General features: G+C 42.3%; 1 protein-coding gene across 2 annotated transcripts in view; it reads right to left on the reverse strand.

Annotated features, from left to right (window-relative positions):
• LARS2 (leucyl-tRNA synthetase 2, mitochondrial) overlaps nt 1–12,767 on the reverse strand; it is a 62,936-nt gene that overhangs the window by 5,737 nt on the left and 44,432 nt on the right. For both annotated transcript variants that reach the window (XM_083705635.1, XM_083705636.1), the window contains exons 18-19: nt 10,810–10,887; nt 8,147–8,258 (exon numbers count right to left, since the gene is read on the reverse strand). In XM_083705635.1, the coding sequence (XP_083561761.1) occupies nt 8,147–8,258; nt 10,810–10,887 (190 nt within the window). The remainder of the gene's footprint in view (nt 1–8,146; nt 8,259–10,809; nt 10,888–12,767) is intronic.

Genomic DNA, 12,767 nt, shown 5'->3' on the forward strand with positions numbered 1-12,767 from the left:
ATAGGCCACTCCTTATTTTTCTGTTCAACTGGGATTTCTCACAACATAACAAACCCTCCATCCCTCACCTTTCTGAAAAAAATAAGAGATCAGTGACATGGCGAATCCAGATATGTAACGTTAAAAAACAACAGCCTTACAGGAGGAGAACTCTAGGACAACAGCAACACTGCAGCCTTGAGATTTGTTGATGAGAAATTGCTAACTGAAGGCATACTGTACAAAATTGTGAAACGATGCCACTTAGGAAAGCTAAAACAAAGTAAGTTTTCAAAACTTGGAAGTTTCTGTTTATTTAGCTTATTTGCTTTCCTGTGCCAATTCTCACTTTTGGAACCCAAATAGAAGCCATCGTTACCATCCGTAGCTCCAAGGTGAATTGAGTTTTCATTACTTCCTATATTCATAAACATTATAAAAAAGTCACAATCCTATAAAATCAAACCTTGGTTGTTGAACGTAATTATAAAAAAGTCACAATTCTATAAAATCAAACCTTGGTTGTTGAACGTAATCCGTTCCGAAAGACCGTTCAACTTCCGAAACATTCGACAACCGATGAGAGCTTCTGGCCCCCAAGCGGAAGCTGCGTCGGATGTTTAAGTTCTGAGGAACGTTCGAAAACCGGAACATTTACTTCCAGGTTTTCGGCATTCAATAAACAAAATGTTCTAAAACAGAGCCGTTCAACAACCAAGGTTTGACTGTACAGTGGTACCTCGGGTTACATACACTTCAGGTTACAGACTCCGCTAACCCAGAAATAGTGCTTCAGGTTAAGAACTTTGCTTTAGGATGAGAACAGAAATCGTGCTCTGGCAGCGTGGTGGCAGCAGGAGGCCCCATTAGCTAAAGTGGTGCTTCAGGTTAAGAACAGTTTCAGGTTAAGAATGGACCTCTGGAACGAATTAAGTACTTAACCTGAGGTACCACTGTACACATGTCTGGGAGTGTTTGAGAGCTTACTTTGAAGTAGACCTGTATAGGAGAGAACTGTTTATGATCCAAAAGCAGTTCCATCTGCTTAAACCAGGGATGGGCAAAATGCAGACCTCCAGATGTTGTTTCCCCCTCAATCCCAGCCAGTATGACCAATAGTTCGGGGTAATGGGATTTGTAGTGTAACAAGATCTGCAAGGCCACAGATTATCTATGCTGGCTGAAACCATCAGAAAGAAAGATTTTACAAAATTAGGGATTACTTGTCAAACTTCTTAAAAATATTTTAAAAGTTTCAAGATTCCAAAATCTCCTTCCAGATACCTAGATATAGCTGAAACGTTGGGTTCTGTTCCAGGAACTCGATAACTTCACAATGTGAAAGACAACATCAATGACTGAACTCCACAGAATATATTCTTTGAGGGTGGGGGGAATTCAGATAATTAAACTAGTTTTCTGACCAACTTAATCCAAGGCCAAAAATCATACGGTGGGGCTTTTACACCATCTAGAAAGAACAAGAATGACAATCAAACACAGCAAAACAGGATAGTGTGCACAGAAGGAACTTTCTTTATTATTTAGGCAAAGAACGCAAAATATGGTCTGAAGCTCAACATCAAAAAAACGAAGATCATGACCACTGGTCCCATCACGTTCTGGCAAATAGAAGGGGAAGAAATGGAGGCAGTGAGAGATTTTACTTTCTTGGGCTCCATGATCATGCAGATGGTGACAGCAGCCACAAAATTAAAAGACTCCTGCTTCTTGGGAGAAAAGCAATGCATCTTAAAAAGTAGAGACATCACCTTGCCAACAAAGGTCCATATAGTTAAAGCTATGGTTTTCCCAGTAGTGATGTATGGAAGTGAGAGCTGGACCATAAGGAAGGCTGATCGCTGAAGAATTGATGCTTTTGAATTATGGTGCTGGAGGAGACTCTTGAGAGTCCCATGGACTGCAAGAAGATCAAACCTATCCATTCTTAAGGAAGTCAGCCCTGAGTGCTCACTGGAAGGACAGATCGTGAAGCTGAAGCTCCAATACTTTGGCCACCTCATGAGAAGAGAAGACTCCCTGGAAAAGACCCTGATGTTGGGAAAGATGGAGGGCACAAGGAGAAGGGGATGACAGAGGACGAGATGGTTGGACAGTGTTCTTGAAGATACCAGCATAAATTTGACCAAACTGCGGGAGGCAGTGGAAGACAGAAGTGCCTGGTGTGCTCTGGTCCATGGGGTCATGAAGAGTCGGACACGACTAAACGACTAAACAACAACAAGCAGAGCCCCACAACCCTGCAAAATAAGCGTGAACTTAAAGCAGGTAGATCACTTATATGGGATATATACATGACACATATATTCTCGGCAGAGTACTTCTAATGCCCTTCATTTGTTGTGCCCATATGTGGGAGGACTGTGAAAACTGGTCAGGCAAAACAACCGACACAAAACAAATAGGAAAATCTTAAATGAAAGTAAAGGAGACTTCACTCTTGTTAATATATCTTTAGCAAAGTAACTTTTCTTGGTGGGACTCCTAGCATAACATAAAGCCTTCCAGATCCAGTACTCTTACATCCTTATCTGGATAGAAAAAATATTTTATTTCGTAAACAGTCAAGTATCTTATATGTGGTGTCTGAATGTTACTCAGATGCAAGGTTCCAGGAAGGAAACACGGTTTCCTCATCCTGTTCACATTTGCAAATTGCCAAGTTATCAGTCTGGTGAACTCTGGCCAGCAGTAAAAGGCTGAGTGACATGTTTTGGCAGTGCATATGCAGAAGGGATGACACGTGGGCAAGTGGAGCACTCTGAATTTAAAAGGAGACACGAAGAGCAAACGAGAAAACATTGCTGAGGTAGATTATCACTTGGACTCCGCAAAATATGAAATATTAGGACACTCTAAACCTCTATTAGTGTTCACTGGTTGAAGTGGATTTCATTCCTAGAAAGCAATCCAACTATTTTGCTGTGAGGGTTACAAGTACTTTTCAACAACTAAATTGAACAATGGTATAGTTACAGCTTGAACAAAATGGTCAACCTCCTTGAAAAGCTTTACTATCACTAAGAAAACTGTTGCATAGTTCTTTTAGCTGAAAAGCACGTATTTATTTAACGTTGCTTAATATTACAAAACCTCTAAACAACTGAAATACAGTCGTATCTTGGTTGTCGAACGCCTTGGGACTCAGACGTTTTGGCTCCGAAACGCTGTGAACCCGAAAATGATTGTTCCGGTTTGTGAACGTTCTTTTGGAACCTGAACGTCCGACGGGGCTTCTGCGGCTTCTGATTGGCTGTAGGAGCTTCCTGCAGCCAATCAGAAGCCGTGATTTGGTTTGGGAAGTCGAACAGACTTACAGAACAGATTCCAAGGTACGACTGTAAAAATAAAAATGTGAGAGTGACATTCAGTAAGATTTCTAAAAATTAGATAAGAACAAGGTTAAAACCAAAACAAACTATCACAAACAAAACTGAGCCATGTAAAAAATGGAGAATTAAAAATTAAGATTTCAGGAAAGATTTGATTGTACTGGGGGAGGTGGTCTGAAAGGCATGATTTCCCCTCGTGGTTTAGGGTTTTAAATGCCAGCAAAAATGCCTTAAACCCTGTAGGTAAGAGCAGGACTCTGGGAAAATTCAATAATGGGTTTACATAAGCTCTTCTGATGCATACCATGACCAGAAAATGAAAAGAAAGGCTTATCTTGAAGAATTTCCTTCTTCCTAGCAGAGGAGGGAATCTGCCCATATATTAGGCCTGCTGATCACAGATAACTAAAATATTCTTTTTTATGCAGAAGCTATGCTTGGCTGCTTTTTGAAATATGATTTGAAGCTCCTAGTAACATAGGGACAACAAGGGGCACTAAAATCTATTAGCTCAAGGCAGGCTACTAGAACAGAGCAAGACACAAAGGTAACATGAATTAAGTCCTCATAGGTCATTATAGCACTTAGGAAATAATTCAGCCAAGTGGAACACAGGGTAAATAAGTACGAAACATAATGTACAAGCCTAAACTCCCATAGCCCCCTCCAAATTGATGTGCTGGGCATGTAAGAATTATGCAGTAAACACTTCCCTGCCACAAAATCCTGGGAAGACAAAAAAGTCATTTATCTTGAGGGCAGTTCAAAGAACTTAATATGAGATTGGATAAATGCCAGTGTATGCTTTCCTGTTTGCTATTTCTCTCAGCCAGCAGATTTTTCAAAAAAATAATAATAATTCAAAATCCAGTGATCAGTATTTCCTACTACAGAACGAGAACTGCTAGACAGACCTAAGCCTCTGTTCTCTTGCATTAAAAGATAGGTATTCCTAACCGGTAAGCTGCTTGACTGGCATGTGTCATTCAAAGGCACAAACCACTTCGAAGCACATGGCAGAGGAAAGGTCAGCTCAGTGGAACAGCATCTGATTTGTGTGAAGAAGGTCCCAGGTTATCGATCACCTGCATGTCCAGGTAGGGATGAGGGAGACTCCCTGCCTTAAACCCTGGAAAGCCGCTGCCAATCAGCATAGGCGATACTGAGCTAGATGGACCAATGGGCTGATTCCGTATATGGCAGCTCCCTCTTTCTTAAGGCAGCACAGCAGCATTTTTTTAAATAAAAAAAACAAAAAAAAAACACTACCCTATCTTTCAACAAAAGTAGAGACATCACCTTGCCAACAAAGGTCCGTATAGTAAAAGCTATGGTCTTCCCAGTAGTGATGTATGGAAGTGAAAGCTGGACCATAAAGAAGGCTGATCGCCGAATAATTGATGCTTTTGAATTATGGTGCTGGAGAAGACTCTTGAGAGTCCCATGGACTGCAAGAAGATCAAACCTCTCCATTCTGAAGGAAATCAGCCCTGAGCGCTCACTGGAAGGACAGTTCGTGAAGCTGAGGCTCCAATACTTTGGCCACCTCATGAGAAGAGAAAACTCCCTGGAAAAGACCCTGATGTTGGGAAAGATGGAGGGCACAAGGAGAAGGGGACAGCAGAGGATGAGATGGTTGGACAGTGTTCTCGAAGCTACCAGCATGGGTTTGACCAAGCTGCGGGAGGCAATGGAAGACAGGAGTGCCTGGCGTGCTCTGGTCCATGGCGTCACAAGGAGTCGGACACGACTAAACAACAAAATCTTTCAACAACCAATGAGATTCAAGTAGAAAAAACCCCACTGAATAAATACAATTATAAAGATGCCGAGAAGTGCCCAGCTACCTTAAAGGCAAAGCCAGCCTGCAGCATTGCTGCTTAACATCTGCCATCTCCCCTCCCTTTGTGCCATAACTCTTGCACAAGAAGAACACCAAGATTGGTGGGTTCATTTTCCTCATGGGCGTGGGGGGGGGGGCGCAGAAACTACCAGTTAACTCCTTTGGCTACTTAAGCCATCTATGGCCTTTTAAACTGGGGAGAGGGTATTGTTTGTGTTGGTCATGATGGCGTGTATTTTTGTGTTTTTATGTTGTAAATCTGTGGGTTGTTCGAAATATACAGTCAAACCAGGGGCTCCCAAATAAAGAAGCCACATTAAGATTAGTGATGGAGATATACAGGAGGAAGGAGAAAAACGATAGATGGAGTAAAATACAAACAAAACAATCCCCTCTCTAAGGTGGTTTCGCTAGCATCACGGGTAATCTTTGCTCATCACAAAAAAATACATTTGAGATTTCTCTTTTAAGATTTCCCTTTAAATAGCTTGCACTAGCTGGACAATCTCAAATGTATTTTGTGATGAGCAAAGATGACAACAATGGCCGATGACAACAAATGGGGAATAACCCCCATTTTAAGCATAGATTTGATGTGTGTATGGGTGTAGCAGGATTAATAGGTCTATGTGTGCTTAGGACCCCTCATAAGCGCAGAGTTTTAGATGCTCAGCATGCCCATCACATAGAAAAGTAAAAGATGTGAACTGAGACAGTTTTTTCATCTACTCCTGGAAGACAGAACAAATTGAGGCTATGCACCTGGAGGGTGCCTGACATGCAGCAAGAAAGTCTTTACCTAATGCGGAAGGCAAAGTATTTATGCCACTGAGTTTTAAGGAGGCAGATATTTTTTTCTTAGGCTCCCCCCCCCCCCCGGACAAGATTTCCTGTACAGCTACTTCATTATTTTCTTTTACTTATTTTGGTCTACCTCCCTATCCCTGAAGGGACGTCGAGAAGTCAAAGGGGCAGCAAAACAGAGCTTTCACATTACGATACATTAAATGACTAGACCAAGCCAAGTGAAAGAGCCACTGGAGAAGGGGAAGAGTGGGCTGTCCAAAAGAAGGGGAGAAATTGGGTTTTGCAAGAACTTTTGCAGCTGCAGTACCCAGAGGGATAACTGCGTTAGTCTGTAGCAGCAACAGAATCTAAAGCCCTTTAAAAACTAACACATTTACTGTGTCAAAGTTCTGCAGACCACAACCCACACTCTGATAAAGTGAGCATTCAATGAAAGCGGAGGCCAAACTAGTGTGCCAGTCTTTAAAGCACAGTTTTTACTGTGACAAAGACCCTTACTGACAAAGGTTCAGAATTTAGCTCTTTTCTGTTCTGGTTCTTATGTGGGCTTTGTTTAACCTTTGAGCTGACCTTTAAAGCCCTAAACGGCCTCGGTCCAGTATACCTGAAGGAGCGTCTCCACCTCCATTGTTCTGCCCGGACACTGAGGTCCAGTGCTGAGGGCCTTCTGGTGGTTCCCTCGCTACAAGAAGCCAAGTTACAGGGAACCAGGCAGAGGGCCTTCTCGGTAGTGGCACCCGCCCTGTTGAACGCCCTCCCACCAGATGTCAAAGAGAAAAATAACTGCCAAACTTTTAGGAGACATCTGAAGGCAGCCCTGTTTAGCAAAGCTTTTAATTTTTAATAGGTTATTGTATTTTAGTGTTGGAAGCCGCCCAGAGTGGCTGGGGAAACCCAGCCAGATGGGCGGGGTATAAATACAAATTCTTCGTATTATTATTATTTCCTGTTTGTTTATTTGTTGGTTTGGTTTATGCGGCTGTATTAATTTTATGGATGCTTCAGTGTTGCTGTTTGTTCAAGAACCACTCTTCAAATTAATACGAAATCTGGTTGTCAACGTTCCCCTACCTAAGATCCCAGAACCCTAGGTGGTCCCTTCTTTGTAAAGGACCTTCTATTGAGGGCCCAGCTAAGGGTTTTGTTACTCACCTTTTCATCTCTGGACAGCCTCCTGCTTTTTATGATTCAGCATCCCAGCCCATTTGATCTTTCCTTCCCCTCTTTTACTGGCCCACCACTGGTGGTAAGCAGTCACAGACCACTTTTCACTCCACTGCTTTACTTTCCTCCACCTCAAATACTCTCTTTTCTCTCTGACACTTCCTCCTTCCTCCCTCATCGTAGAACCCAACTCCTAAGGGATGAGGTCTCTTGGGGCCCCCCATGAAATATTTGAAGGAGCCGCCCCCAAGTCGATGGGTGTGGCCATTCAAATGGTGCCCGGGCACCATGTCTTGTGATCGTTTATGTGGGGCGTGGTTTACCTGGCTCCACCCCTATTTAATTCAAGTTGGCACTCCTGCCCCTCATGATCCTCATTTTCTCCTTGCCTCCTCTGCGCCCGAGAGCAAACGCTCCCGAAAGCTGCCTTTGCATGCTCTGGAATGCTCTCAGCATCCTTCCAATGCCCAGTGTCTCTGTGCAACCCGACTTCCTGGACAGACACCTCTGCTTTGCATTGTGAGAAGCGGCACAGAGAGTGCCTGCGCCCCCCCACAGTAGTACATCAGGTTACATACCCTTCAGGTTGCATACGCTTCAGGTTACAGACTCCGCTAACCCAGAAATCGTGCTTCAGCCGCACGGCGGCAGCAGCAGGCCCCACTAGCTAAACTGGTGCTTCAGGTTAAGAACAGTTTCAGGTTAAGAATGGACCTCCGGAACGAATTAAGTACTTTACCTGAGGTACCACTGTATATGCAAACACTATCTTTTCTTTATTTTAAAACAATTTCATACTATGAACAGCATCCTTATGTCAGAAAGGCTAAAAATGACCCCTGTAACAATTATTAACAGATATTAGTTGCCTCTAACCCCAAACAGTTTCATTCAGGTACAATCAAATTGTTTAGTCACGAATGCAGAGCTTTCCTTGCCGTTTTTTTCTTCATCACAGTGGTAACAAAAAAACAAAAAAGCCCACAACTGGGCAAGTTACCTTTCCAGATCTCTGAACTTATGTGGGGGGCCATTGGGGAAAGCATGACAAAGAGAGCTGCCAAAGCATCTTCAAATTCTGCACTGTGAAGAACAACTGGCTGTGAGGCTTGCTGCAGGAAAAAAAAGAAAGGGAGGAAGAAGAATGGATTGTAAAATGTAAACACTTCATAAAGCAGCCACTCATGAAGAAAAATGACAGTATGAAAGTAAAAAGGGGGGAAAATTAAGAGCTGTGCCTTGAAAAACAGTATTTAACAGTAAGATGTTAAAGACAGCCATAATGTTTCTGCCAGCAAAACCATGGAGAAAGAGAGCCATATGCATAACGCACACGTATACAAAAAATTCAGAAAAGTTAATGGACACTGCTAAGCATTCAGCAAAAGCAAGCCCTTGGGATTCTGTACGGATGCCAGAGAATGCTTACGAAGATCAGCTTATAGGATTAGAGCTTCAAAAGTACATTGGAAACTGGAATTCACTGCTGTAGTACTAAATAAATTCATAATTCCGTTTGTAAATGTGAGAGATAAGCTAGGGAAGATGGATAACTCTGGCTGGGTCTGTCAGTATTCCAGCTCTTTCCCCCCTAGATAAAGCTACAGGGTTAGCCTTAAAAAAAACCAGATGCAGAGCTGTAGGAGAGGGAGTTTTCCAAGGGTCACCATTTCTTTTGGCAATGGAAAACAAATGTTAGTTGTTGGGCATTATTTCTTTATTACATTTATATCTCACCTTTGCTCAAAGAAGCTTGAGGTTCCCCCTTTTTAAAGGTAAAGGGACCCCTGACCATTAGGTCCAGTCATGGCCGACTCTGGGGTTGCAGTGCTCATCTCGCTTTATTGGCCGAGGGAGCCGGCGTACAGCTTCGGGGTCATGTGGCCAGCATGACTAAGCCGCTTCTGGCGAACCAGAGCAGTGCATGGAAGCGCCATTTACCTTCCCACTGGAGCGGTACCTATTTATCTACTTGCACTTTGATGTGCTTTCGAACTGCTAGGTTGGCAGGAGCAGGGACCGAGCAACGGGAGCTCACCCCGTTGCGGGGATTCGAACTGCCGACCTTCTGATCGGCAAGTCCTAGGCTCTGTGGTTTAACCCGCAGCGCCACCCGCGTCATTACAATAATTCTGTAAGATAGGATAGCTTAAGAGACACTGAGCAGCCCCAGGTCACCCAGTGAGCTTCATGGCCAAGTGGGGATTTGAAGATACACAAGCCCACTAAAGAATGCACAGAAAGGGGAAAAGGCATCACTGCAGGGCAATAGTCTTGCTTGCTACCTGTGGGTGTGATTATGGGTTTGTTTTGGTTTTGTTCTCGTTTTTATTATGTACTTTGTAGTTTTATTTCACATCTTATGCTGTAAACCATCTTGAGATCTTTGGATGAAGGGCTGTATATAAACTAATCAATCAATCAATCAATCAATCAATCAATCAGATGTTTGTGGTTAGATGTATCCTGCTTTGCTATGCTCTCCAGTTCTAAATAAATACAATTAAAAAGTTCAAAGAGTGATTGGAATAGACAGTTGTCTTGCTTGTAATTAACATGAAAACAAGAGGTGTCTCTGATACTCTGCAACTGTATTCCACTCAGTAATCAGAATAGCAAAAGAGGTTCTGATTGGCCGAAGACGCACATTTTCCCCAGGGGCATAATACGATGCTATATATGTACATGGAAAATGTGAGGTTCTCAATTTGTTAGCTTCAGAGGAGGAATGCAGGTTGTGTGCAACAATTAAGAAATAAAATCCATTTATTAAATGCACATAATCTCCCACCTAAACACACAGCAAGCCCTCATCCTGTGAAAAGCCTCGTTGGCAGGTTGACATTCCTTCTAGGAATCCTATCACACCAACAACTTGTTTGACAGCTGCCTACAGATCTATCAGAAGAATTCATCATCATACTCCTTTAAGTAATGCTGTGTGTTACTGCAAAAGGATCATCAAAAGTGAAATAAGAACAGATTTCACTGCTTTCTGATGAAGTAAACCTTCTTGGGCTTGTTCTAATCTTAGATTTCCTACTTCCTGGTTTCAGGTGGGTGTGATAGTCGATATTCTCAAATGCAGATTAAAAACTGTGCTATCACACTACTTAAATTCTGTTAGGTTTTATTCTGTACCCACCAATCTGTTAAGAGTGTGAACACATGGCCTATAGAGAAAGGCCTTGTTATTACATTAGACCCAAGGCAACTGTAGTTTCAGTTTCAACATGCACAATCTTTGCCAGGTGATAGAGTCAACAGCTGTCTTAGCTTAGTTAAATTACAATTTTCTTCAAAAGGTAAAACAAAACAATTATTTTCCAAGGTAGGGGAAACAAAACAGACCGTAATATATGTTCTAATTTACAATATTAAAAAGGATGAAGATTTGTTAGATATTAGATTAATTATTACTGGTCTTCATGATACTGGGAATGCCTTATTTAAGCAATTCTAAAAAGGAGAATTTCAAACATTCCAAAACAACAGGGGAAAATGCACTATGGATAAAAATGATCTTAGGGAAATGCAAAAACCAAAAGCTTTTAGAACATTTAAACCACCAGCTGCACCCTTGCTGCTAAGCATGGATCAGTAGTGCACATCAGTACCGTAAAAGAAGTTATTAAAATATGATAATTTATATGGTATACTCACTGACAAAGTGTTACTGAGGCCCATCAGTCGAGCAATTGCGGTATGAAATGAGAAATCATCCTGGAAGAATTCGGTTACCTAATTGCACAAAAGAAAAATGTTCTCTCTTTGGTTAATTTAATTTACTACAGCTCTGCAAATCTTGCTTATTTAAACAATGTCTAGGCATCCCTTTACTGAAATGAACAGGGTGCTGCATAAACGCTGGAAGTAGAAATGCAATGGGGTAGTCAAAACAGAAATGTATTGATCCAACACATTTTTAATCCCGACTAGTCCTTCTGTCCATTTTTAATTGCAGAACTGGTTCTATATACACACAGGTCCCACTATCAGAACACAATGAGTTCTCAAGAAATGGGTCATTAGGCAAACATTCACATAATGAGCTGGTGATTTCTATTATTTCCCATGGGAACATTTCTCATCCATGCTTCGTCTCTCCATGCTTTCTGCTTGAAAGTGCTGCAGCCAATCTGCAAGAGCCCTACAAGAAAATTTTTTATGTCCAATCTCTCTCCTACCAATGGTTTCTGCCTAAATATAGCTGCTGTCGACCAGCACAACAGAAACAAGTAAGGAAATGGGCAAGCCCCAGCTGTTTGGATATCTGAGTCAACCCTTTGTGGAGCAAGGTTTGGGGATAATCCTTTGTGTTCGGATAGCAAGCAATCTGATAGTGGGATCTGCATGAATTGTATAAAACTATCTTAACAGACAATCTGTATGAAAGTCATAATTGTACCGTTATAGACAATAGTATATTCATACTTATTTATTAAAAGTATTTATAATCTGTCCTTCATCCTAAAATCTCTATAGATGAACGACTATCATGAAAATACCTATAGTGTAAGACTAGAATTAGTCCCATACTAGCAAATGTGCAAAATGCGCTATAAGACGCACCAGACCACAAGACGTACCCAGTTTTTGGAGGAGGAAAACAAGAAAAAAAATATTCTGAATCTCAGAAGCCAGAAGCAGCCTGGGAGTCGTTTTGGACACACAGCTGTCCATGGAAGGGCAAGTCAATTCTGTGTCCAGGGCAGCTGTTTACCTGCTCCATCTGGTACACAGGCTGAGACCCTACCTGCCCGCAGACTCTCGCCAGAGTGGTGCATGCTCTAGTTATCTCCCGCTTGGACTACTGCAATGCGCTCTACGTGGGGCTACCCTTGAAGGTTACCCAGAAACTGCAACTAATCCAGAATGCAGCAGCTAGACTGGTGACTGGGAGCGGCCGCCAAGACCATATAACACTGGTCCTAAAAGACCTACATTGGCTCCCAGTACGTTTCTGAGCACAATTCAAAGTGTTGGTGCTGACTTTTAAAGCCCTAAACCGCCTCAGCCCAGTATACCTGAAGGAGCGTCTCTACCCCCATCATTTAGCCTCCGAGGGCCTTCTGGCGGTTCCCTCACTACGAGAAGTGAGGTTACAGGGAACTAGGCAGAGGGCCTTCTCGGTGGTGGCGCCTGCCCTGTGGAATGCCCTCCCATCAGGTGTCAAGAAAATAAACAGCTATCTGACTTTTAGAAGACATCTGAATGCAGCCCTGCTTAGGGAAGTTTTTAGTGTTTGATATTTTTAATATTCTATTGGGTGGGGTATTATCATCATCATCATCATCATCATCATCATCATCATCATCATTCATCTCCTCAGGATTCACCACTGGAAAAATCCTTACACAGTTTATCAAACCAGTAATTCTCTCTAGAGTATTTCAGAACTGTTGTCATCCTCCAGAATCAGATCTCTACTTGATGGTTTCGTCTTGCCCATACAGCCAAAATCCAATGTTATGCTATCAAAACCTATATTGTACGGCACCCTTTAATTATTCACACTCTGGTAGGAGAGCATGCCACAACCACAGGTATCTAGACCAGAATTTCCTTTAGAGTGGGGTCTGGCATAACGTGCGCAGATTGGAGGAAGGTGTAGAAGTGAA

The sequence above is a fragment of the Podarcis gaigeae genome, assembly GCF_964106915.1.
Source record: "Podarcis gaigeae genome assembly, chromosome: 12".
NCBI lineage: Eukaryota > Metazoa > Chordata > Lepidosauria > Squamata > Lacertidae > Podarcis > Podarcis gaigeae.